Source organism: Protopterus annectens, chromosome 3.part0 (assembly GCF_019279795.1).
Source record: "Protopterus annectens isolate FY-2018-M chromosome 3.part0, PAN1.0, whole genome shotgun sequence".
Taxonomy (NCBI): domain Eukaryota; kingdom Metazoa; phylum Chordata; order Ceratodontiformes; family Protopteridae; genus Protopterus; species Protopterus annectens.
The window spans coordinates 1,129,336,748-1,129,364,368 of record NC_056731.1 but is presented as its reverse complement, the minus strand read 5'-3'; the positions used below and the strand labels follow the sequence as shown (position 1 = coordinate 1,129,364,368).

At 45.1% G+C, this 27,621-nt stretch overlaps 1 protein-coding gene across 1 annotated transcript in view; it reads left to right on the top strand.

The window, feature by feature from the left end:
* RIOK3 (RIO kinase 3) overlaps positions 1–27,621 on the top strand; it is a gene marked incomplete in the record, with an annotated part of 1,226,621 nt that overhangs the window by 922,417 nt on the left and 276,583 nt on the right. Inside the window, 1 exon segment of the mRNA XM_044065363.1 lies at positions 1,768–1,948. Within this exon segment, the coding sequence (XP_043921298.1) occupies positions 1,768–1,948 (181 nt within the window).

Genomic DNA, 27,621 nt, shown 5'->3' with positions numbered 1-27,621 from the left:
TGGCATTTGCTGCATGGGCAGAGGGGAAGGCTATTTCAAGCAATTTCTAAATGGATAGGCCATTGCATTCATTTCTGCTATAAGCAGCATGGAAAACCTGTTCCACAGGGGATCAGACCCCACTCTACCAGGGCTGCATCTACCTGTACAGCCTTTCTCAGAGGCGTCCCTGCCAGGGACATCCTAGAAGCTGCTACCTGGAGTTCTGCACATACTTTCACCACGCATTACCATCTGCCAATTTTCTCTAAATCCAGAGCTGGCTTTGCCACTGCAGTCATGCAGGGCCTTATTGCTGGTCCTAATGCTATCTAAATTCCTCCTCCCATCCTTAGCTTTGGGAATCTACCCAAATGTGATGACTGCAACAGTGAAGCACGAAGAACATAGTACAGTTGTGTACACTTACCATAAATGTAGATGTTCGAGTGTATTCACTATTGCAGTCCTGGTTACCCTTCCTCCAGCCCCCTTACTTCTTTTGGCTGTACCTCTACTCTCCTTTACTATGCTTAAAAGCTTTTTGGTGTATTTGCTTTTCTGTTGGAGGTATAAACTTGTATATTTATAGATTTAATTGCTTCCCATTGGGGGGGGAGGCACCTGACATCTGGTGCAAGAAAAACTGACGTAATGGCATCGGCTGCATGTTTTATACCCCTGACATCACGGAAGAAGAGACAGCAACTGACGCAGGACCCAAGACTTTGATAATCAGGCCGGCTGAGGGCTACTGCAAGCAGATAATCCAAATGTGATGACTGCGCCAGTGAATACACTCAAACATCTACATTTATGGTAAGTGTACACAACTGTACTTTCTCTTCAGTCTTATTTATACGGTCTATACAGACCTTCCTTGCCTGTGTCTCGCCTTGCTTCAGACCATTTTCCTTCAGTTCTCCAACCCCACTGTGGGCTGAGTCTTTAAGTCTGTGAAGCATCTCTGTTGGACAGGCCCTTACCTTGAGTATCAGGCTCTGAACTGTACAACTCTCATGGACAGGCCAGTGTTGGACTCCTGCATGTTTTTCTCCTATGGACTAAGTCCCCACATGCTTCTCTGTGTTATTCCTTTATGATGCGAGGGTAATATTGCTGTTGTTCCCAGCTTCTTTTCCCTAAATATCCTTTTTTCAGCCCCAGGTACTAGCCGTCTTATTATATGACAGACCTTCCAGCTCTTTCTGGCTCCACCTGTGGACCATTTTATTGAATTGCAGGTCTTCCAACTCCATTGTATACCATGCCAAGTACAAGGAGGCTTTTTGACAAGTAACCCAACCTTTCAGCCTTTATTTTATTTTATTTTTCAACCCATTAATGCAAAGAAATTTTAATTTTGGGAACATGTTGTGCACTGTTCTCATACTGTGTGCTAACTTCTGCCCCATGTGTAGAAGTTAGATGAGATTCAACATTCAGCAGCACATAGTTTGATGAAATGTGTTGCTTCCCTTGTGTTTATGATCACTTCTTATATTTCTGATATGAAATACACTTTTCATAGAGGGCTGTTTTGGTATTTACAAGTAAAATACTAAATATGGTAAATCGGGTAAGTGGAATTCCTTTTATAAAACACTTTTAAGCCATTGTTATAGCTGTATTGCTGGTATGAAAGTTAAACTGCAAGTTGTTGAACTTCATAAAAGTTTTTGGCTGTAATGTTGCTTTCAGTGTAGCATTTAGATACGAGTACATATCCTTAAAACTGTCATAGTTATTGTAGTTTTTATGTTGTTGACCTGTATGTCCTTTTTAAAGGATGGAGGATAAAGTTGTGCCTGAAGAATGTGCAATTAAGGTGTTTAAAACAACTCTAAATGAGTTTAAAAACCGTGATAAGTACATTAAGGATGACTACCGCTTTAAGGAACGCTTCAGTAAGTTAAATCCACGCAAGGTCATCCGTATGTGGGCTGAGAAGGAGATGCACAATCTCACAGTGAGTGAAATCCCCTTTGTTTTTCTGTCACACTAATAAGCACAATGTCAGTGATGCATTACAGTTGCACACCAGTCTTTGTACTTAAACATTGATGATGCAGCTCAGCGAGCTTCCTGGAATCAGTGTAATATGGCATTGTTTGTTGGAACATTGGCTTGATTCAGCTAGTGGTAGACTTTAATTGAATAAACCTTGCCAATATGTTGAGATGGCATGATTAACTGCATGAACGGAATTGTGTTGAATGAAATATTGAGTGCGTTAATTTATTCATTTTACTTTTGGGAAAAATCATATTGACCTGAATTTGTTTAATTAGTATAATCTTAGTGCAGATGAGGAATTAATAACACACATTGCTTTGATGTCTTCTTGTCTATCTGTCTGGCACTAAAAAGAACCCAATAATTTTGTTTTTTGTAGTAGCTGACTTGTGGTAAGTTCTTGAAATGGCTGCACTGCTTTTCATAAATTTGTGGTTTACATGCAGTATGATTTTGTATTTTGGCTTAAACCTTATGATATGAAATGAAGAGGGCCATCCTCAATATCCAAGCAGGACTGAAGGCAGATACCTTCTGTCAGCTTGGCATCTGAAACTTTCCCAGGCTGCAGCCTGCTACCAGTAACCCATAATTCTCTTCCAGCAGGCTTCCTCCCCAGCTGTCCTACAGCTGTTATGAAAAAAAAAAAACACCAAATAATTTTTTGTGAGAAAAATTTTAAAATGTTGATGCTTTTTCCTTCATGTACTGGTGATCACTTGCCATTCTACTTATAAATTCACTGTCAGGTCAGATGCATAATTTTTTTTTTTTTTTTTTTTTAAGCTGACTCCATAACATACTTTTCAGTCTTGGCAGTTCTATATGCTTGCCCTTTTTCTTTTTAGTTTACAGTGCTCTGTCTGTGGTATTTTAGTGGTTTCAGTAATGGTTACTGTCTTTCTTCAGTTAAAAATAGTGTACAGTTTGTGTACAGTTTCTGTGAAGTGACATTGCAGTTTTCTGATCTTTTTGGGGGGGGGGGGTTGTATATTTGGCAGTCTTTTTCTCAATTTAGAATTGTTGTCTTCGTGTTATTTTTGGATATTGCTGTGGCTGTCACTCCAGTTCAACCTGCAGATGTTATTCGTGTTTCACTGTTGCAGTCATTACATTTGGTAATCTGCTTGCAAGTTGCCCTCAGTCGGCCTGAATTCCAAAGTCTTGGGTCCTGCGTCGGTTGCTGTCTCCTCTTCCATGACATCAGGTCGTCAGGTGTATAAAACATGCAGCAGACACCATTTTCACCAGTCTTTCTTGCCTCACGGTGCCCAAAAGAGAAGCATTTCGCAAGTGCCGGTCAGCCGACTACTGAAATATTCGAGTTTGAGTTTAAGAACTGAAGTCTTCACTAAAGCTAAGTACCCCATTGGGGAAACTTTTTTTCTTGCTCCATACCGATGTCAGAAAAAGTTAATAATTGTATTACTTGTGGGAAGCAAATACCTCATAAGGATTTCCATTTATACTGTATTCCTTGCCTAGGCCCTGATCACAATGTGCCTGGCTGTCGGTTTTGTGTTAGATTTAACCAACGCACTATTAAGCGTTGGTATATTTTTGCCTCAAAGTATTTTGAAAACAGATTTAATTACCCAGAAATGTCGTCTGATAGCAATCCGACTACCGAAGTATACAAAAAACGCAAAAAAAGGCTCAGGGATTTCCTCCTTCTCCCTCAGCACAGGCTTTTAGCCATTCCCCCTGTTTTAGACATTGTGGATGATGTGTTTTTAGAGTCAAGCTTGACCCCTGACTTCTTACCTCTGGCTCCCAGTAAGCCTGTCAGATATTACAGGGTCCCTGACTCTCATAAATTCTTATTTAGAAACCCTGCCGCTGATCCTGAAACCATTTCACAGGGAGTTAAGGCCTCAACAGCAAAAAGTCCTAACCCCTCTGACAGAGATTCAAGGGCACTGGACAGATGGGGGAAAAAAGGTTTTAACCTCTGCAACCTTGGCAGTCAGGGCCTTAAACTGTCAATTTCATATGCTTAAGTATCAACAACATGTTATGGGATTTCTGAAACAGAAGAAGATGATGATTTCTGAATGTGCAGGAATTATTGCATGCAGCTGAACAGGTTGGAAAGCATACTTTGCAATGTGGTTTTGATTCCTTAGAGGCCTCCTGCAGGGCCGCAGTTACTGGATCTGTGATTAGGAGGCATGCCTTGTTAAAAGAACAAAATTTGCCTGATCATGTTAAAGCAAAATTGCTAGATGCACCTTTACAGCATGATACTCTGTTTGGTATTAAGGCAGAAGAGGTTTTAAAGAAAATGGAAGACAAAGCTAAGTCTATGCAAACTGTTAAAGACTTCTTATAAGTGCAGCCACCAAGATTCAGCAGACACTGGCCTACAAAAATTGGTCCGTTCCTGTGTCAGACAGAGCTCAAAGGGGCAAATCCAGATGCCCTAAGGGTTCCAGATACCAGGCGCAAGATTCATACAGGTCAAAACAATGGGGCGCTTCTACCTCCAAATCTGGAGGAGGAAAAAGCGCAAACCTACAGAAAACAGTCCCAGTGACTTCCCTCTGCCTACACCAAGCACTTATCGTTTGACAGTACCCTTAGGGGGAAAATTAGCACTTTTTGTCCAAAATTGGCAGTTAATAACCCAGGACAAGTGGGTACTAAACATAGTATCACAGGGATACAGATTCCATTTCCACACTCTGCCGATGGCAAATGGTTGGTCAGATCTGCCAAAAAAAAATCAATGGGCAGAGGCACAGAAACAGGATGTTCGTTGTGTTTCACTGTTGCAGTCATTACACTTGGGTTATCCTGCTGGCAGGCAACCCGCAGTCGGCCCGAGTTCCAAAGTCTTGGTCCGGTATCGTTTGCTGTCGCCTCTTTCCTGACGTCAGTGCGCCAGGGGTATAAAAGTTGCAACCGATGCCATTTTCTTCAGTCTTTCTTGCCACGTGGTGCCCGAAGCAAAAGCAGTTTGCGAGTGCCGGTCTTCCGACTCCTGAGATTTTCAAAATTGAATTTCAGAACCAAAGTCTTCAATAAAGCTAAGTACCCCGTTGGGGAAACTTTTTCTTGCTCCAGACCGATGTTAGTAAAAGTTAATAATTGTATTTCTTGTGGGAAGCAAATACCTCATGAGGACTTTCACTCTTACTGGATTCCTTAACTAGGCCCTGACCACGACGTTACTAGTTGTCGGTTTTGTGCTAGATTCAATAAACGCACTGTTAAACATCTGTTTGATTTTGCTTTCCATTATTTTGGTCGAAGATTTAATTATATAATGCTGTCTGAACATCCGACGACCGGAATGTATAAAAAATGCAAAGACAAAGAAAAAGACAGGCATCTGAGGTCCAAAACCGACGACAAAACCTCTTCTAGGCCAGTCGCTGGTTCTCAGTGAGGCGCTTTCGCAGCCCCTGACACCCGCTACCTCAGAGCCACAGGCCCTAACCAACAGCCACGTGGAGACACCGAGGCCTGTGGAAACTCAAGGTATTGGGCCTACGGAAACTATACCCTCAGATGGGTCCGAAGCCACTGAGCAGGCACCGGCTTCTGAGGGTGTTTTCAGACCTTCACAACTTACAATTAAGGCTACTACAGCAGCAAAGGCAAAGTCAAAAGCACCATTAAAGACGAGGAAACAAGTGCAGTATTCTCCAGAACAGTCATCCATGCCAAAGAAACAGATGCTTAAAATGGCCGAAGACCTTGTTACTTTAATCAGGGGCTCCCATCCCCCTCAAGACACAGATTATGATTCCTCTGATCAGGTTTCCATTTCCTCTGATTCTTCTTCTGATCAGGGCTATTCTCTCCTTCCCTGTGAGGACTCTGATGCTGAAGAGTCCATTCCTTCAGCCTCACCGCCTGAGGATTATTCTTTTGGGGAAACCCTGCACACCATGAGGGAGCATTTTCATTGGGAGAGCCAGGATTACTCAGAATCCAAGAAAAGGCTCAGAGATTTCCTTTTATTGCCTCAGCACAGGCCCCTGGCTATCCCTCCTGTGCTTGATATTGTAGATGATGTTTTTTCTGAATCCAGTCTGTCTCCAGATTCTTTACCCCCCTGCTCCAGTAAAGCCAGACAGGTACTACAGGGTCCCTGACTCTCATAAATTTCTTTATAAAAACCCCGCTGCAGACCCAGAAGCAATTTCTCAGGGTCCTAAAGGGGTTAAAGCTTCCACTGCCAAAAATCCTGTCCCCTCAGATAGAGATTCCAGAGCTCTGGACAGATGGGGGGAAAAGTTTACACTTCTGCTACTTTAGCTGTAAGAGCTTTAAACTGTCAGTTTCACATGCTTAAATATCAACAGAATCTCATGTCATTGTTAAAGCAGAAAATGGTTACAAATATAGAAAGTCCTGACAGTAAAGAAATGCAGGATTTATTGCATGCAGTTGAACAAGTGGGAAAGCATACTCATAGGTTCATAGGTTCATAGGTTTTGTACTACTAAACTAACCTATGCGAGCCATTTTAAGCTAGCCAATTATCCCTTGTGAGACAAAACCCTGCCTGCACCTTGTGTTTGTGACCTTGTACCACTACCCACCCCACCCCAACCCCCCCTCTGCAATGTGTTTTTGATTCATTAGAGGCTTCTTGTAGAGCCGCAGTTACAGGCTCAGTAATTCGAAGACATGCTTGGTTGAAAGAACAAAGTTTACCTGACCATGTTAAAGTAAAATTATTGGATGCTCCACTACATCATGATATTTTGTTTGGTGTTAAGGCAGAAGAGGTGTTAAAGAAAATGGAGGATAAAGCAAAGTCAATGCAAACGGTGAAAGATTTCTTACAGGTTCAACCACCTAGATTTAGCAGAAACTGGCCTTCAAAAAATTGGTCCTTTCCAGTGTCAGACAGGCCACAAAGAGGCAGATCAGATGCCCAAGAGGCAGATCTCAGCCCCAAGGCTCCTACAGACCTAAACAATGGGGTGCTTCAGCCCCCCAAAGGAGGAGGAGACAAATCACAACCTTATAGGAAACCGTCACAATGACTTCCCACTGCAAATGCCAAGCTCCTACCAGTTGACAGCACCCCTAGGGGGAAAGCAAGCACTTTTCTCAAAAAATTGGCACACGATTACCCAAGACCAATGGGTGCTGAATATAGTTTCTCAGAGGTACAGGTTCCACTTCCACACGCTTCCAAAACCAAAAGGTATGCGAAGCCTGCCACAAAACCAATGGGCAGAGGCACAAAAACAGATTGCTGCTGTTATGGATATGGGAGCTATTCAAAAAGTTCCACAAGAAGAACAGGGACAAGGATTTTACTCAAGACTTTTCTTGGTACCCAGAAAAGACAAAGCCTGGAGACCAATACTGGACCTGTCAATCCTGAATACTTTCCTGGATGTTCCAAAATTCAAAATGTTAACACTTCAACAACTTCCGCCCATGCTGGGCAAGGAGGCTTGGCTAGTTACTTTGGATCTGAAGGAGGCATACCTGCACATCCCAATCAGACAGTCGTGCAGAAGATACCACAGATTTATAGCAGGCTCAATGCATTACTAATTCTCTGCACTGCCCTTTGGCTTATCTACTGCGCCCAGGGTCTTCACAAAATGCCTGGCACCAGTAATTGCATTTTGCAGACAAAAAGGAATTCAAAATTTATCCCTACTTGGACGACTGCCTTATTCAAGCAGAGAGCAAGGACATTCTTCTAAAGCACCTGGCATTTGTAAAAAGATTGCTAATTTGCCTAGGGTACACAGTAAACGAAAAGAAATAAAAACTAGTGCCCTCTCAAGAGATAATATTCCTGGGTGCAAGCTTAAATACAACTGCCCAGATGGCTTATCTCACGCCAGACATACAAAGGCAACTGACTCGTTACTTTCATCATACAAAGACCCAGTTCCCTGCAAGAAATATTCTGCAGGCCCTGGGTTTCATGGCATCCTGCATTCTACTAATTCCATATGCAAAACTGCATATGAGGAAACTACAATGGTATCTAAAAAGTGTTTGGACTCAGCATTGTCACAGTCTAGAGACAATCATAACCTTGATTCCCTGCCTACAACAGGAGTTTCGATGGTGGTCCCAGGCCTGTCACCACAACAAGGGACAGCCTTTCACCTTACCTACAGCCAGGCAGACAATAACAACGGATGCATCGGATTATGCCTGGGGAGCACATATGGCAGGAAAATATATTCAGAGCACGTGGCCCAAGGAGCAAATGCATCTTCACATCAATCAAAAAGAGATGCTAGCTGTACAGAATGCCCTGACAACCTTCAAGGACCTGATACATCCAGGACAACTACTAATAAAGACTGACAATACCACAGTTTTGTGGTACATAAGCAAGGGGGCACACATTCCTACCCCCTATGCAGACAAGCCATGACTTTGTGGAACACAGCACTGACTTACCAGGTACATCTGCAAGCACAATTCCTGCCAGGAACAAAAAATACACTGGCAGACAAACTAAGCAGAATCTCATTGATCCTCACGAATGGAAGCTAAATCCACAAGTGTTCAACATAACAAGGAAATGGGGACGCCCAGACATAGATCTTTATGCCTCTCCTCACAATTGCCAAATATAGAAATTTTGCACAGCTGGAAAAACCTGACATTCTATGCCTTCCCTCCGATGCCTCTTCTCACCAAGGTGCTTCTAAAAGTCAGATGAGAGGCCAAAAATGATACTGATTGCACCAGACTGGCCATGCCAGCACTGGTACCCAATCCTAAAAACTTTGTCTCAAGGCCCACCTTGGCCTCTACCTCAAATCCCTCATCTTCTGACACAGCAAAACAATTAGATTCTGCACTGTCAACTCAGAATCTTAAACCTGGCAGCATGGCAGATAATGTAGCCACTCAGACTGCACCTCTCTCTAAAGCTGTTATGGATGTAATTTTGGAAGCCAGGAGTCTCAGCACTAGGAAATCTTATGCAGAAAAATGGAAGAGATTCTGTGCTTGGAACCAGGCACAAGGGCTCGACCCACTGGTCCCTAATATACCTCAGATTTTGCAATACCTGACTGAGATGTTGGACAAAGGCCTATCTTTTTCATCTATTAAAATCCATGTCTCTGCCATTTCAGCTCATTACAATACAGATCCTCCTATTTTTTTCACATCTTCTACTATGACAGTACCTCAGAGGGGCAAAGAATATAAGACCCCCTAGGAGAGCACCAGTACCTACTTGAGACCTCAACTTTGTTTTAGAAAAACTAACACTGCCTCCATTTGAACCAGCCTGCACAGCTGATCTAAAATTCTTATCATGGAAAACTGCTCTGCTCCTAGCAATAACTTCAGCAAGAAGAGTCTCAGAGTTACAGCCATTGATGGCTGCGGAACCTTTCCTCATTTTTCATCAGGACAGGGTTTCTCTTAGGACAAACCCAACATTCTTGCCGAAAGTGGTCTCCAATGTGGCCTTAAACCAAACCATTCATTTGCCAACATTCTATCCAAATCCCCAGAGTAAAGGGGAGAGACTTCTGCACGCTTTGGACATACACAGACAGCTACGATTCTACTTGGACAAAACAAAAGCTTTCAGAAAAACTGAGAAACTGTTTGTAGCTTATGCTGCAGGATCACAAGGAAAGCCTATCTCAAAGCAGACTATTTCAAAATGGATAGGACACTGCATTCGCTTCTGCTATTCACAACATGGCAAATCAGTGCCTAAGGGCATTAGGCCACATTCTACCAGAGCAGCAGCCACTTCAGCAGCCTTCCTCAGAGGAGTACCAACCAAAGACATTTTAGAGGCTGCAACCTGGAGTTCATTGCACACTTTCACCAAGCACTACCACTAACCTCTCTACTCTAAATCCAGAGCGGGCTTTGCCACTGCAGTTCTGCAGGGCCTGGTAGCCTCTCCTAATCCTTTTTAGGCCCAGCCACCCATCCTCAGCTTTGGGATTCAACCCAAGTGTAATGACTGCAACAGTGAAACACGATGAACATAGTACAGTTGTGTACCTACCATAAATGTAAATGTTCGAGTGTATTCACTGTTGCAGTCCAGGTTACCCACCCACCATCCCCCTTTTCTTTGCTGGGACTTTACTGTACTTCTCTATTCTATACAACCTATGTGGTGTTTTTGCTTATAGATGAAGGAAATGTTTATTTTAGTACATGCATGCTTTTTGGCATATTTTTTTTCAGCCTACCTATTTGGGGGCATCTGACATCTGGGGCAAGAAAAACTGAAGAAAATTGCGTCGGCTGCATCTTTTATACCTCTGGCGCACTAACGTCAGGGAAGAGGCGACAGGAACCGACACCGGACCTAGACTTTGGAATTCTGGCCGACTGCGGGAAGCCTGCCAGCAGGATAACCCAAGTGTAATGACTGCAACAGTGAATACACTCGAACATCTACATTTATGGTAGGTACACAACTGTACTTTCTGTGGCCATGAAGTATATATGCCAACATCAGTCCTTTCTCAAAAGTGAGCTATATCTTCAGGGTTAAATAGAAAACAGTATACAATAATTCTTTGTAGTCTCCAAGCTACCACCCATTACATCAGAAGACGGTGAAAAGTCAGTTGATAACAACTAGATTGATGTCAGATTATGGCATTTGCATTTTTGAAGTATAAATGTTAACATATATGTTTATGGGAAAGAGGGTATCCAGAAGGCTAATAGACTAGATGTCCAAGGAGATCACAGCAGTAAGGACTGTGAGGGTCTCTGTTCCGGTCCAGCTATTAAGGAGCCTCAAACCCTCACCAGTGACTCTGGTGAGGGACATTCACTAACAGCAAAGATGGATTCACACAATATTTGCTGATGCAGCTCCATGCACCAAGCACACTTTTCCCTTAAGGGCACACCGGGAACATGCCCCAGACATTCTCTCTCTCTCTAGTCCATTCTTGAAGGTTGAGACACCACAGTTGTTCTAGTGGACTGAATGACACAGAAAACCACTTTTGAGAAAATTCCTATGGTGCTTTTTTATATTGGGCAAGACCAAAAAATAAGTTTAAGGAGAAGAATTTACAACACATACAATGTTAATTAGGTAGATGCTAAAAGTCCAATGTACAAAAATGTCCCAGATGTTATGTGATCCTATCTCGCCTACATTCTGTACTGATGGGCTCGGAGCCGATCCTCGGCTCCGACTCGGCACGCTATGCTATAGAGCGAAGCCTCTTATTGGCTGAGCTATTCTCTATCCCAGGATGCACCACCACTAATCCCCCAGATCTCGTTTGCCGCTTACAAGCTAGGACGTGGACTCAAACTTGGCTGAGCTAAGTGCTATTTTCTTAAAGTTTTTCTGTCAAGAAATTCTTTATTTCTTACCCAAAAGCTGTTTTAACAGCTATCGTTGTGTTTCTGAGTGTTTTTGATTATATTTTGTGGAAAATTTGTGTGTATTGATTAGGGAAAGGTTTCCGTTTAAGTTAGAGGGGCCTTCCCCTATTTCTTAGCGAGTTTTCTTATTTTTAGGGAGGTCAAGTACCTGTTTTAGTTAGAGGGTTCTTGCCGTCCTTGGTGTTTGTTGTACTTGTTATCCTGTTTTTTTTCTTAAAAAAAAAAAAAGGATTTATTGTTGTTAAAATCTTTGTTTTCTTACTTAGATAGTGTTTTTTTCCACTGTTATAGTGAGTGTTTTAGAGGCATTATGTCAAAAGAACATAGACCCTCAGGATTCAAGAAGTGCACGAGGTGCAATTATAAAATGTCTATAACTGATGATCATTCCTCGTGCGTATATTGTTTAGGCGCCAAGCACTTACAGGAGTCCTGCAGCGTGTGTCACGCCTTTTCCTCTAGGGTCCTCCAAGAGAGGAAGAATAAATTAATCTTGAAAGGGCTGATTAAACCCTCCTTCGAGGAGGCCTTATCTTCCTCTTCCTCTCCAACTAAGAAAAAGAAAGCGTCGGCTCCGACCAGCCCATCGGAACCGGCTACTAAGAAATCCAGGCAGGCTTCTCCATCGGCTCCACGGACTTCGGAGCCGAGGGTGGAACGGTCTGCCTCGATGCCTCCAGTCTTGACTCCTCTGGTTTCGGAGCCGATGACTGGGGCTTCGAGAGGCGGGTCATCTTCATCGGCTCCACTGATTTTGGAGCCGATGAGGGTTGCCAGCTCAGACTCTTCCCCTTCGGCGCCGAAGCCCTCCTCGGCACCGAGGGAAATTGTTTTGAGATCTCCCTCGGCACTGATACTGGTTGAGTCCATTTGGAGCCGGTCCCCCAGCCCTTCGGAGCCGATGGAGAAGTCGGTTCGGACCTGATCGATTTCCTCCCGATCTTCCAAGATGTCAGATTCGGACATCGACAGGGTGCTCCTAAGACGGTTTCAGTCTCCTGTATTCCAGAAATTAGTTTCGGCTCCAGCCCATTCGGCTTCGGAGCCGATGGCCCACCCTGTTGTTCTGGTTCCTCCTCCAACAGCCTCGGCACCGTTGGAGCCGGTGCTGGTGGAGCCGATGGAGGTTTCGGTCAGCCCGACCCTTACTCCAACCCCGCTCGAGTCGGAGTTCGCACACGGACCTCCTCTGTCGGCCCTGGGGACGCTTTGGGACCGATGTTTTCAGTTCCGAGCCTTCCTCTCGTCGGCTGCGGGGTACCGTCTACTGTTGTGGCCACGGGGTTGGACCTTCCCAGGATTCTGGTGGTCCGCCTTCAGGGCCATGAGGAGTGTTAGCCAAATCTTCTTTGGCTATCTCCACGGTCTCACCAGCACCTTCCCTACATGGAGACTGGGTCTTTGGTAGTCCCCTGTCCTTAGACAGCGGAGCCCGGGGCCTGAGGTCACCCCACTGGGGTTCCCCCTCCTGGAGGTCCCTCTGAAGCTTATTCAGAGGAACCCCTAAGGAAAAGATCGTGCAAGAGGAAGCACATCGACTCCCCCGATGAGTCTCTCACGTCAGACACTGATCTTGATGATGCGGAGGGGTCCCCTAAGTCATCCTCAGATGATGTCTCCTTTGCAGACATCTTGGAAGCCCTCAAACAACGAGGCGGCTGGCATTCCAAACCCCCTTCTGCTGACGAGTCGGTGTTCCTTAAGGCCTTTGGGGCTCAGCCCTCCGCCTCCTGGGTGTCTCCGCCCTTAGACGAGCTCCTAGATTTGATCTGTCGAAGGGCGTGTGAACATCCAGACTCTGTGGAACTGGTGCCTGCTCGCCCAAATAAGTTCCTATCAGCACCCCCAGAGAAGGAGTTTTTGACAAAAGGTGTGGCTGTAGATGCCTTGGTGGTGGCATCTGCTACCCAACAAGATGTAGCAGAGGCTTCGACGTCCGTCCATCCTCCTAATAAGGAGTCTAGGAGCATGGATCGTGCAAGCGCACCCTCAGTTCAGCGGCCTTTACCTTAAGGTCCCTGAACTATTTAATGCACTTCACCAGGTTTCAGAGGGATCTGATTAAGGAGCTTTCAGATACCCTCTTGGGTAACCTACCTGAGCAGCTGGCCCAGACGGTTGGCTCTCAGTTGGCTACGCTGTCATCGATATCAAACTCGTCCATGAGGCTCATTTCATATGCGGCCGAGGGGCCGAGTAGAGCGGCGGTACGGTATTGCTGTATGGAGGCAAGCCTGGCTCCACCTGTGTCATTTTATGGAAGCCTTTAAGTCTTCCTTTGCCGACGCCTTTGATGGGTCCTCTTTGTTCGGACCCAAGGTAAAGGACACATTGACCCTGCGAGCAAGAAGGTAAGACTTTGACTGCCGGGGCACGATTTTCCACTCCCTTTGGCCTTATCCCAAGGCTAAAGAGGAGGGAAAATGTGGTTCCGTAGATCCCAGAAGTCTTATCCCTCAGCAGGACGATCCCCTTCTAGAGGCAGAGGAGGGGAAATTTTTCTGGAAGACGCCGTCCCATAGGCGGCAGAGGCCCCGCAACACTGGAGACCGCGAGTCCTTTCGTGGCTCTTCAGCCTTCCACAATCCCTGAAGGATTGCCCGACTGTGCAGCTCCGGAGCCAGTCGGGGGTCATTTTTCAAGGCACCTAAAAGCCTGGGAAGGTATCACTCAGGACCGATGGGTGCTTCGAATTATCGCTGGAGGTTACGCCATCCCCTTTTCTCACTCCCCACCTCCGTCCAAGAGAATCCTGGGCCCGCCACCCAGTCAATGGGAAATTGCAGCCTTAGAAGTCTCAAAGCTGCTTCAAAAAGGAGTCATCCAACCGGTCCCCGCAGACTAGATCGGATTAGGGACTTGCTCAAGATTCTTTTTGGTGCCAAAAAAGACCGGGGACTTGAGGCCCATTTTGGATCTCAGCATTCTAAATCGTTCAGTCAAAAAGTCCAAGTTCCGAATGGTCACCTTACAGTCCATTCTCCCACTGCTGGAGAAAGGTGTTTGGATGTGCTCCATAGATCTCAAGGACGCCTATTACCACATCCTGGTAGATCAGGCGTCCAGAATACTTTTGCGCTTCAGCCTAGGAGACAGTCATTTTCAGTTCCGCGCGCTGCCCTTTGGTCTCACCACAGCCCCCAGGGTGTTCACCAAATGTTTGGCGGTCGTGACTGCTCACCTGAGGAGTCTAGGATTCCAGGTGTTTCCGTATCTGGACGACTGGCTCCTAACTGCCACCTCCAGGCGTTTACTATTGCAGAACCTACAAGCCACAATATCACTAGGCACTTCCCTTGGAATCACCTTCAATTGGCCAAAGTCTGTGTTGCTGCCATCTCAACGCATAAGATTCATCGGAGTAGAGATAGACTCAAACCGAATGCGGGTCTATCTTCCTACAGAAAGGATACAAACCATACAGGCTCAAGTCCGAGCCTTGCTTCTCAGATCCAAAGCTCCAGCCAGGATGGTCCTGCAGCTATTGGGATCTATGTCGCCACTGTTCTTCTAGTCCCCTAGCAAGGTTGCATATGAGAATTCTCCAGTGGCTTCTTCGACACAGTGGTCCTTTCAGGATCTCCCTCTCAGTCACCTCATACGGATCACGGAAACCTGCAAACGGGACCTTCGCTGGTGGCTGGTGCCCTCCAATCTGGATCAGGGTCGACCCTTTGTTCCACCTCCTCCTATGGCCACTTTGACTACGGACGCCTCCCAGATTGGGGGACATTCCCTGGGCAGGTCAGTCCAAGGCAAATGGCATTCAGAAGAGAGTCTTCTTCATATCAACATTTTGGAAATGAGGGCGGTACTTCTATCTCTACAAGCCCTCCACGATTACCTCCCTCAGGGCGTAATTGCTTCACTCCGACAACATGTCAGTGGTCTGGTATCTGAACAAGCAGGAGGGACCAGATCCTACCCTCTTTGCAGAGAGGCCATGAGAGTCTGGGAATGGGCAGTGGCGACCAGACGTTTTCTGATAGCAACTCATATCCCTGGCAAATCCAACGTGATAGCCGACAGACTGAGCAGAACTATCCTCTCTCCTCACGAGTGGTCTCTGAACAATGCAGTGACAACTCAGATCTTCAGCAGATGGGGAATTCCTTGTTGCGACCTCTTCGCAACCCCGCTGAACGCAAAGTGCAGAAAGTTCTTCTCCCTCACTCCAGCTCCGGGGTAGAGTCCTATGGACACATTAGCCCATCCTTGGCCCACCGGCTTGCTGTACGCCTTCCCCCCAGTTCCCCTCCTTCCCAGAGTGATCCAAAAGGCGTCTCACTTGGGGAGCAAAATGATCTTAGTTGCTCCTTACTGGCCTCGTCAGGTATGGTTCCCCTATCTTCGGAAATATGCACTGGACGGTCCATGGTTCCTGGGTCAGATCCCAGACCTATTAATTCATCAGTCGGGACAACTCCACCAGTCCCTTCACACTTTGAAGTTAACAGCTTGGCTCCTCCTCTTCCGACTATAGTCAGGAATCATACCTTAGACCCGGAAGTCATACATATCTTATCTTCGGCCCACAAGTCTGCCACTAAGAAATTGTATACTAGCAAATGGAAGAGATTTGCTATTTGGGCTCAACTCCGGGGTCTGGATCCCATCACTATTCCTGTATCGGAAGTCCTGAAATTTCTAACTTCCCTATTCAATCAAGGTTCTTCAGTCTCTGCCATCAAGGCCCAATTGGCAGCTATTTCCAATTTTAATAAATCTATAAACCCACCTTTAATGAGCAACAGATTGTGTAAAACCTTCATGAAAGGTGCTGCGCTTTTACGACCTCCGATTTCTCATCCTGCTCCTCCGTGGGATCTCGATGTGGTGTTACGTGCCTTAACCTCCTCCCCTTGAACCGCAGCAACATGTGATTTGAAATTTCTATCTTGGAAAACTGCTTTTCTGGTCAATTACTTCCGCCTGAAGGGTTTCATAGCTCCAAGCTCTATCTGTAAAACCACCGTACCTGGTTTTCCACAAACATAGAGTATCCTTCAGGTCCAACCGATCCTTTGTCCCTACAGTTCGTTCCAGTTTTTGCCTGCAACAGTCATTAGAACTTCCAGTTTTCTTTCCAAAGTACTCAAACAAAGCGGAATACATATTCCACACATTGGATGTCCACAGGCAATTATGCTTTTATTTAGACAGGACCAAACAAACAAGGAAAACAGATCAATTGTTTGTGTCCTTTTCAGATAATAAATTGGGCAAAGCCACAAAGGTCACTATTGCCAAATGGATCAGGGACTGTATTAGTCAAGCTTATTCCTCTTCTAATAAAGAGCTTACGACCTCTGTCAAAGCTCACTCTACAAGAGCTATGGCTACTTCAATAGCATTCCATTCTAAGCTTGCCATTAGTGACATTTGTGCTGCGGCTACATGGTCTTCCCGCACACTTTCATTTCCCACTACAAATTGGATGTGGCATCTAGGGGAGCTTCATTTGGTTCCACAGTGCTCAGGAGTGTTTTCCAGTGAGCCACCCAGGATTTAGGTGCTAGGGACGCTGTCCCATCAGTACAGAATGTAGGCGAGATAGGATCACATAACATCTTTTAGTTATGTACTCACCATAACTTTAGATGTTTGGGATCCATCTACATTCATAACCCACCCTCCTTCCCCCTGCCTTGGAGATCAGAAGAGATTGGACGGTCCGAATTCTATTGTTTCATCTTGAAACCTCTGACAATGTTATATAAACAAGTTATGTGTGTGTGCATGAATGCGGACAAACAAGATCTGGGGGATTAGTGGTGGTGCATCCTGGGATAGAGAATAGCTCAGCCAATAAGAGGTTTCGCTCTATAGCATAGCGTGCCGAGTCAGAGCCGAGGATCGGCTCCGAGCCCATCAGTACAGAATGTAGGCGAGATGGATCCCAAACATCTAAAGTTATGGTGAGTACATAACTAAAAGTTTTAGTTCATTTCTGTTTTTAATGCTGGAAAAAGTAAAGTTTCCAATTAAGGATGGCAACTGGAAGAAAGCATTGCAGCAACATGAGTTGAAATGGCAGTTCAGGGCAGACTCAGCTTGTAGTCTAGGACTAAATGAAAATATTGCTATAAGTAATGTTTTCAGTTCAGCTAACAGCAATTTTAATATGATTTTTATCGTATTATTTTATTAGAATATTCACTTGCATTTTTAACTGTATGTTTGTAGATGTTCTTGTTTCACTGTTGCAGTCATTACATTTGGGTTATCTGCTTGCAGTAGCCCTCAGTCGGCCTGATTAACAAAGTCTTGGGCCCTGCGTCAGATGCTGTCCCTTCTTCCATAACGTCATGTCGTCAGGGGTATAAAACATGCAGCCGACGCCATTACCCCAGTCTTTCTTGCCGTGCAGTGCCCAAAGCAGAAGCAGTTCACAAGTGCCAGTCGGCCGACTCCTGAAATTTTCGTTTTCGAGTTTCAGAACCGAAGTCATCAACTAAAGCGAAGTACCCCATTGGGGAAACTTTTTCTTGCTCCTTACCGATGTCAGTAAAAGTTAATAATTGCATTACTTGTGGAAAGCAAATACCTCACAAAGATTTTCATTCGTACTGTATTCCTTGCCTGGGCCCTGACCACGACATACCTTGCTGTCGGTTTTGTGCTTTATTTAATCAGCGCGCTATCCGTTGTTGGTATATTTTCGCCTCTAAATATTTCGGTTCTCAGTTTAATTATCCAGAAATGCTGTCGATTAGCCATCCGACTACCGGGATTCTGAAAAAACGCAAAGATAAAGACAGAGACAGGCCGCCTAGGTCCAAAGCTGCCGACGACGCTTCTCCTAAGCCAGTCGCCAGTTTGCTGGGATTCCAGTGAGGTGCTTTCGCAGCCCCTTATACCCGCTACTTCTGATTCGCAGGCCTCTACTGAAACCCATTCGGAGTCTGGTATGCCACGAGATGCTTCAACTGTGGAACCTGCGGATGTCTCTACCTTGGATGGGTCCAGAGCTGCTGTGCAGGCACCGGCTTCTGAGGGTGTATTCAGGCCTACGGACTTGCATATTAAACAGATGCCTCCTTCTTCATTTAGGCCTAAATCTCGAACCATGCCTAAGAAACCAACGCCCAGGCTGCATGCTCAGGCCTGTATGCCTAAGAAACAAATGATAAGAATGGCTGAAGATCTTCTAACTTTAATCATGGGAAGCCAACCTCCCACTTCTAGGAGACCTAGGACTAAAGTTGTTTATGAATCTTCTGACCAGGATTCTGATTTTTCTGATTCTTCTGATGATCTGGATTTGTCCTTATTTACTTATCAGGATTGTGATGCAGAGGACTCTATTCCCTCTGCTTCCCCTCCAGAGGATTTTTCTTTTGGTGAAACCTTACATACTTTAGGGGAGTATTTCCACTGGGAAAGCTAGGATTTTTCTGATTCAAAAAAAGAGGCTTAGGGATTTCTTACTCCTGCCTCAGCATAGGCCTTTAGCTATACCTCCTGTACTAGACATTGTTGATGATGCCTTTTCAGTATCTAGTTTGACCCCTGATTCTTTGCCTCCTGCTCCCAGAAAACCTGATAGATATTACAGGGTTCCTGATTCACACAAGTTTCCTTTTAAAAATCCTATTACGGATCCAGAGACTATTTCACAGGGACACAATGGCATTAAGGCTTCTACTTCTAAAAATCCTACATCTTCTGATAGAGACTCCAGGGTGCTGGATAGATGGGGTTAAGAAGGTTTACACTTCTGCAACCTTGGCCATTAGGGCTTTAAACTGCCAGTTTCATGTGTTAAAGTATCAAGAACATGTTATTGGGTTGCTTAAACAGAAAATTATGTTGATTCCTGACTGTGCTGAAAATAAAGAATTGCAGGATTTAATGCATTCTGCTGAACAGGTTGGTAAACATACTTTGCAATGTGGATTTGATTCATTAGAGGCCCCTTGCAGGGCTGCTATTACTGGGTCTGTGCTCAGAAGGCATGCTTGGCTTAAGGAGCAATCTTTGCCTGAACATGTTAAAGCTAAACTGTTGGATGCTCCCTTAAATCAGGACCACCTGTTTGGCAACAAAGCTGAGGAACTTTTTAAAAAGATGGAAGATAAAGCTAAATCTGTGCAAACTGTTAAAGATTTCTTGCAAGTTCAGCCTCCTAGATTTAGTAGGCATTGGCCCTCTAAAAATTGGCCCTTTCCAGCCCCTTCCAGGCCTTCTCAAGCCAAACCCAGATACAGCAGAAACCCCAGATTTCAGTCCCAGGGGACACACAAGACTAAGCAGTGGGGGATTTCTGCACCTAAATCTGGGAGTAGTAAGACTCTCCCCTATGGAAAACTGTCTCAATGACTTGTTTTTAAAATTTCCAAGCACTTCCCAACTGAATGCCCCTTTAGGCGGAAAGATGGGTCTGCAGGCCACAAACTGGGAACTCGTTACCCAGGACAAATGGGTTTTAAATATAGTGTCCCAAGGTACAGATTTCACTTCCACACATTACCAACACCAAGCGGGTGGCCAGATATACCCCCAAATCAGTGAGCAGAGGCCCAAAATCAAGTTCTCTCTCTCTCTGTTAAGCATGGGGGCTATTCAGTTGGTACCAGAAGAGGAAAAGGGACAAGGTTTCTATTCGAGACTTTCCTAGTACCCAGAAAAGGCAATACATGGCGTCCTATCCTGGACCTTTCTGGTGATTCTAAAATTCAAGATGCTGACTCTTCCCCAGCTGCTTCCTATGCTAGGCAAAGATGCATGGTTGGCAACACTAGACTTAAAAGAAGCATACCTGCACATCCCTATCAGGGAGTCTTGCAGAAGATACCTCTGCTTCAAAGCAGGCTACATGCATATCGGTTCTCTGCACTGCCCTTTGGCTTGTCTACTGCGCCCAGGGTATTCACAAAGTGCCAAGTTCCAGTCATTGCATTTTGTAGGCAAATAAATATTCAGATATACCCATATCTGGACGATTGTCTAATTCAGGCAGAAAGCCAGGACATGCTTTTGAATCATCTGGCCTTTGTTCAAAGGGTGCTGATTTGTCTGGGGTACACCATAAACGAAAATAAATCACACCTGGTACCCTGTCAACAAATTATATTCCTGGGAGCAAGCTTGAATACAACTTCACAGATGGCTTTCCTCACACCAGAGAAACGGATTCATTTCACAACCTACTTCAAACAAGTGGTCACAAAAACCCAGCTATCTGCAAGGCAAATACTGCAAGCCTTGGAGTTCATGGCCTCCTGCATTCTTCTAATTCCATATGCAAGGCTGCATATGAGGAAACTACAATGGTATCTCAAAAGCTTATGGTGTCAACATTCACAGGATCTAGAAGCAATGATTCCTATCATACCTTGCCTTTGCCTAGAGTTCCTTTGGTGGGCAGAGGCCCACCACCAAAACAACGGACTACCATTCACACTGTCCCCTGCCATCCAAACCTTAACAACAGATGCATCAGACTATGCATGGGGGGCTCACCTGGCAGGGAAGTGCATTCAGAGCTAATGGAGCCCAAGTCAAATGCACTTACACATAAATCAAAAGGAAATGTTAGCTGTACAGAATGCTCTGATAGCCTTCAAGGACCACATTCTTCCAGGACAATTAATGGTAAATACGGACAACACCACTGTCATGTGGTACATAAACAAGCAGGGGTGGTACACATTCTTATCCCTTCTGCAGACTAGCCATGGCATTGTGGAACACAGCCTTGAGCTACCAAGTGAATCTAGAAGCTCAATTCCTGCCAGGAAAACTAAATACACTGGCAGACAGACTAAGCAGAAACCTCACGGACCCACACGAGAGGAAACTGGAACCAAGGATTTTCAACATGTTGACAAGCAAGTGGGGGAGCCCAGATATAGACCTGTTTGCCTCCCCCCAGAACCATCAATTGGACACATTTTGCACAAGGATTCCCCACAAGCTAGCTTGGAAAGTGGATGCTCTGTCCTTCAGCTGGAAAAACCTATCAGTTTATGCCTTTCCTCCTCTGCCTCTGCTCTCCAAAGTACTACTAAAGATCAAATAGGAGAAGCCAAGGACGATTTTAATTGCACCAGACTGTCAATGCCAACACTGGTACCCCCTCTTGCACAGTGTGTCACGCTTGGCCCCATGGCACCTGCCTCAGACTCCTTCCCTGTTGTCTCAGCAGGAGAACCAGATTCTGCACCCTCAGCTGCAAACCCTGAACCTAGCAGCCTGGCTAATTACCTAATCTCTCCTTTACCATCCCTCAGTAAATCAGTGATGGATATCATTTTAGAGGCAAGGAGGCCTAGTAGTAGAAAATCTTATGCTGCAAAAATGGAAAAGATTTTATGCCTGGAATCAATCTCAAGGGATGGCGCGCAGCAGTGCCCAATTTACCTCAGATTCTACAATACTTGACTGAGATGCTTCATAAGGGCTTGTCCTTTTCCTCAGTCAAAATTCATGTCTCAGCCATTTCAGCTAATTACAACACAGAGCCTCCCCTCTTCTCTCACCCAATGCTCAAGCAGTTCCTCAGTGGGGCCAAAAATTTAAGGCCACCCAGGAGAGCTCCAATTCCAGCCTGAGACCTTAACTTTGTGTTGGAGAAACTCACTCTTCCTTCATTCGAGCCAGCTGTTACTGCAGGTTTAAAATTCCTTTCCTGGAAAACAGCTTTCCATTTAGCAATCACTTCTGCAAGAACGGTATCTGAATTACAGGCCCTTATGGCAGTGGAGCCTTTCATCATCTTTCAGGCAGACAGGATGTCCCTCAGAACCAATCCCTCCATGCCCAAGGTGGTATCCAGTGTGGCTCTTAATCAGTCATTTCATTTGCCTACCTTCTTTCCTAACCCACAGAACAAAGGGGAACGGATACTGCACTCCTTAGATGTGCACAGACAACTGAGATTTTACTTGGACAGGATTAAACCTCAAAGGAAATCTGAACAACTGCTGGTGGTATTTGCTGCAGGGACAGAGGGGAAAGCTATTTCAAAGTAAACCATTTCAAAATGAGTAGGCCACTGCATTAATTTCTGCTATAAACACCATGGAAAACCTATCCCACAGGGCATCAGACCCCATTCAACCAGGCTGCATCTACCTCCACAGCCTTTCTCAGGAGCGTTCCTACCAGGGACACCCTAGAAGCTGCTACCTGGAGTTCTGTACATACTTTCACCAAGCATTATCATTTGCCAATTTTCTCTAAATCCAGAGCTGGCTTTACACTGCAGTCTTGCTGGGTCTTATAGCTGGTCCTAATTCTATTTAAATTCCTCTTCCCAACCTTAGCTTTGGGAATCTACCCAAATGTTATGACTGCAACAGTGAAACACGAAGAACATAGTACAGTTGTGTAGTGTACACTTACCATAAATGTAAATGTTCGAGTGTATTCATGGTTACCCTCCCTCCAGCCCCCTTTCTTCTTTTGGCTATACCTCTACTCTCCCTTACTACGCTCAAAAAGCTTTTAGGTGCATTTGCTTTTTTGTTGGAGGTATATTCTTGTAATTATAGATTTAGTTGCTTCCCATTAGGGGGCACCTGACATCTGGGGCAAGAACAACTGATGTAATGGCATCGGCTGCATGTTTTCTACCCCTGATGACCTGACGTCATGGAAGAAGGGACAGCATCCGACGCAGGACCCAAGACTTTGTTAATCAGGCCGACTGAGGGCTACTGCAAGCAGATAACCCAAATGTAATGACTGCAACAGTGAATACACTCGAACATCTACATTTATGGTAAGTGTACACAACTGTACTTTTTGTAAAGTAAGTGTAGTGTCCATATTGATGTTCTTCGTGTTTCACTGTTGGTCATTACATTTGGGTTATCTGCCTGCAGGTAGCCCTCAGCTGGCCTGAATATCAAAGTCTTGGGTCCTGTGTCGGATGTTGTCTCTTCTTCCATGATGTCAGGTAGTCAGGGGTATAAAGCATGCAGCCGATGCCATTACATCAGTCTTTCTTGCTGCTCGTTGTCCAAAGCAGAAGCAGTTTGCAAGTGCCAGTCGGCCGACTTCTGAAATTTTTGTTTTGAGTTTCAGAACTGAAGTCTTCAAAAAAGCTAAGTACCCCATTGGGGATCCTTTTTCTTGCTCTAAACCATGTCAGTACAAGTTAACAATTGTATTACCTGTGGAAAGCAAATACCTCATAAAGATTTTCATTTGTACTGCATTCCTTGCTTAGCCCCAGACCACAACGTCCCTCGCTGTCGGTTTTGTGCCTTATTCAATCCTCGAACTATTCGTCGTCTGTCCATTTTTGCACCAAACTGTTTCGGTACTCGGTTTAATTATCTAGAAATGGCTTCGGTAAGCCATCCAACTACTGACATTCTGAAAAAAACGTAAAGATAAAGACAAAGACAGACCACATAGGTCCAAAGCTGCCAATGACGCTTCCGTTAAGCTAGTCACCAGTTTGCCGGCACTCAGTGAGGCGCTTTTGCAGCCCCTGATACCTGCTACTTCAGATTCGCAGGCCTCTACTGAGACCCATTCAGAGTCTGGTATGCCACGAGATGCTTCCTTGACTATGGAAACTGCGGATGTCTCTACTTTGGATGGGTCTGGAGCCACTGTGCAGGCACTGGCTTCTGAGGGTGTATTCAGGCCTACGGACTTGCATTTCAAACCAACGCCATCATCTTCTTCAAGGCCTAAAACTCGACCTACGCCTAGAAAACTGACGTCCAAACCGCATGTTCAGGCCCATATGCCTAAAAAACAAATAAGAATGGCTGAAGACCTTATTACTTTAATTAGGGGAAGCCAGCCTTCTCCCTCTAAGAGATCTAGAATTGATTTTCCTTCTGATTCTTCTGATCAGGATTCTGAAATTTCTGTTTCTTCTGATTACCAGGATTTGCCCTTATCTACCTATGAGGATTCTGATGCAGAGGACTCCATTTCCTCTGCTTCCCCTCCAGAAGATTTTTCTTTTGGTGAAACCTTACACACTCTTAGGGAGCACGTCCGCTGGGAAGCCAGGATTACTCTGACTCCAAAGAGAGGCTTAGGGAATTCTTACTCCTACCTCAACGTAGGCTTTTAGCTATCCCTCCTGCCCCGGACATTGTTGATGATTACTTCTTGGAATCTAGCCTGGCCCCAGACACTTTACCTCCGGCTCCCATGAAACCTGACTGGTATTACAGAGTACCTTACTCTCACAAGTTCCTTTTCAAGAATCCTGCTGTGGACCCAAAGACCATTTCCCAGAGACCTAAAGGCATTAAGGCTACTATTGCCAAAAATCCTACCCCGTCTGATAGAGATTCCAGAGCCTTGGACAAATGGGGTAAGAAGGCATACACTTCTGCTACTTTGGCCATTAGGGCCTTAAACTGCCAGTTTTATATGTTAAAGTATCAGCAACATATTATGGGACTACTTAAACAGAAAATTATGTTGATTCCTAACTGTGCTGAAAATAAAGAATTACAGGATTTAATGCATTCTGCTGAACAAGTTGGTAAACATACTTTGCAATGTGGTTTTGATTCTTTAGAAGCATCTTGCAGGCTGCCGTCACTGGATCTGTTCTTAGAAGGCATGCTTGGGTTAAGGAGCAAACTTTGCCAGTTTATGTTGAAGCTAAATTACTGGATGCTTCCTTAAACCAAGATCACCTGTTTGGCAGCAAAGCAGAGTAAGTCCTTAAAAAGATGGAGGAAAAAGCTAAATCTATACAAACTGTTAAAGATTTCCTGCAAGTACAGCCTCCCATATTCAGTAGGCATTGGCCTTCTAAGAATTGGTCCTTTCATGCCTCTTCCAGGCCTTCTCAGTCCAAACCTAGGAACAGCAAACCACCTAGGCTACAGTCTCAAGGTACTCACAGGCCTAAGCATTGGGGGGCTTCCACTTCCAAAGCTGGAAGCAGTAAGACACTCCCCTATGGAAAACTGTCACAGTGACTTAACCTTAAACCTTCCCAGCCCTGCTCAACTGCATGCTCCCTTAGGGGGAATTATTGCACTGCATGCAAAAAACTGGGAACTCATTACCCAGGACAAATGGGTTTTAAATATAGTTTCCCAAGGATACAGATTCCACTTCCACACCTTACAACCCCAAATCAGTGGGCAGAGGCTCAACGGCAGGTTCGCTCTCTTCTAACTATCAATATTATTCAACCTGTCCCAGCAGAAGAAAGGGGACAAGGTTTTTACTCAAGACTTTTCCTGGCACCCAGAAAAGACAGCTCCTGGCATCCTGTCCTGGACCTCTGTATTCTAAACACTTTTTGGAAATCCCAAAATTCAAAATGCTAACACTTCATCAGCTGATTCCTATGCTAGGCAAAGATGCCTGGTTGGCAACCTTAGACTTAAAGGAAGCTTACCTGCACATTCCAGTAAGGGAATCTTGCAGGAAATACCTATGCTTCAGAGCAGGCTACATGCACGGTCAGTTCTGTGCACTTCCCTTTGGCTTATCTACTGCTCCCAGGGTATTCGCAAAGTGCCTAGCTCCAGTCATTGCATTTTACAGGCAAAGAAATATTCAAATATATTCATACCTGGACAGTTGTCTAATTCAGGCAGAAAGCCAGGCCATGCTACTAAATCATCTGGCATTTGTAAAGAACCTTCTAACCTCACTGGGGTACACCATAAACGAAAAGAAATCTCTTCTAGTACCCTGCCAACAAATTGTATTCCTGGGAGCAAACTTGAACACAACTTCCCAGATGGCTTACCTCACGCTAGAGAAACAAGTTTATTTGACAGCCTACTTAAAACTACTGGCCACAAAGACCCAGCTGTCTGCAAAGAAAGTAATGCAAGCCCTGGGGTTCATGGCCTCTTGCATTCTACTAATTCCATATGCAAGACTGCATATGAGGAAACTACGATGGTATCTAAAAAGCCTATGGTGTCAACATTCACAGGACCTGGAATCAATGATTCCTGTCATTCCATATATAAAGACAGAATTCCTTTGGTGGGCAGAGGCCTGCTACCACAACAAGGGACTGCCATTCATTCTACCCCCTGCCACCCAAACCCTAACAACAGACGCATCAGACTGTGCATGGGGGGGCTCACTTGGCAGGGCAGTGCATTCAGGGCAAATGGAACCCGAGTCAGATGTACCTGCATATCAATTAAAAAGAAATGTTAGTTGTACAGAATTCACTGACAGTCTTCAAGGACCACATTCTTCCAGGACAGTTATTGGTAAAGACACACAGCACCACTGTTATGTGGTATATAAAGAAGCAGGGGGTAACCCACTTGTATCCTCTCTGCAGACTAGCCATGGCTCTGTGGAACACAGCCTTGAGCTACCAAGTGCACCTACAAGCTCAATTCCTGCCAGGTAAGCTAAATTCACTGGCAGATGACCTAAGCAGAAATTTCATGTACCCACACGAGTGGAAACTGGAACCAAAGATATTCAACATTTTGAGAAACAAATGGGAGAACCAGAGCTAGACCTATTTGCCTTCACTCAGAACTACCAATTGTGCAAATTCTGCACATGGACTCCCCACAGCCAAGCTTGGAAAGTGGATGCCCTGTCCTTCACCTGGGAAAGCCTCTCAGTTTACGCCTTTCCCCTCTGCCTCCCCTCACGAAAGTTCTGCTAAAGATCAAACAAGACAATCCAAGGACAATACTGATTGCACCAGACTGGCCACGCCAACACTGGTACCCCCTCTTGCGCAGTATGTCACTGCTGGATCCATGGCACCTGCCTCAGATCCCTTCCCTGCTGTCCCAGCAGGAGGGCCAGATTCTGCACCCCCAGCTTCAAACCCTGAACCTTGCAGCCTGGCTAATTCCATGAGCTCTCCAATAGCATCACTCAGTAAGCAGGTGCTAGATGTCATTCTGAAGGCCAGGAGGCCTAGTACTAGAAATTCCTATGCTGAAAAGTGGAAAAGATTACTGTTCTGGAGCCAAACTCAAAGGATGGGCACAACTGTGCCCAGCTTACCGCAATATTCTGCATTACTTAACAGAGATGCTCCACAAGAGCATTTCTTTCTCATCAATTAAAATTCATGCCTCAGCCATTTCAGCACATTACAATAATGAGCCACCCCTCTTCTCTCATCCCTTACTGAAACATTTCCTCAGAGGGACCAAAAATGTAAGACCACCCAGGAGAGCCCCTACTCCAGCCTGGGACCTTAACTTTGTATTGGAAAAGCTCACTCTTACCTCCTTTTGAGCCAGCTGCACCTGCAGAGTTTAAATTCCTTTCTTGGAAAACTGCTTTCCTTCTAGCCATCACTTCAGAGTGTCTGAACTTCAGGCCCTCATGGCACTGGAGCCCTTCATCATC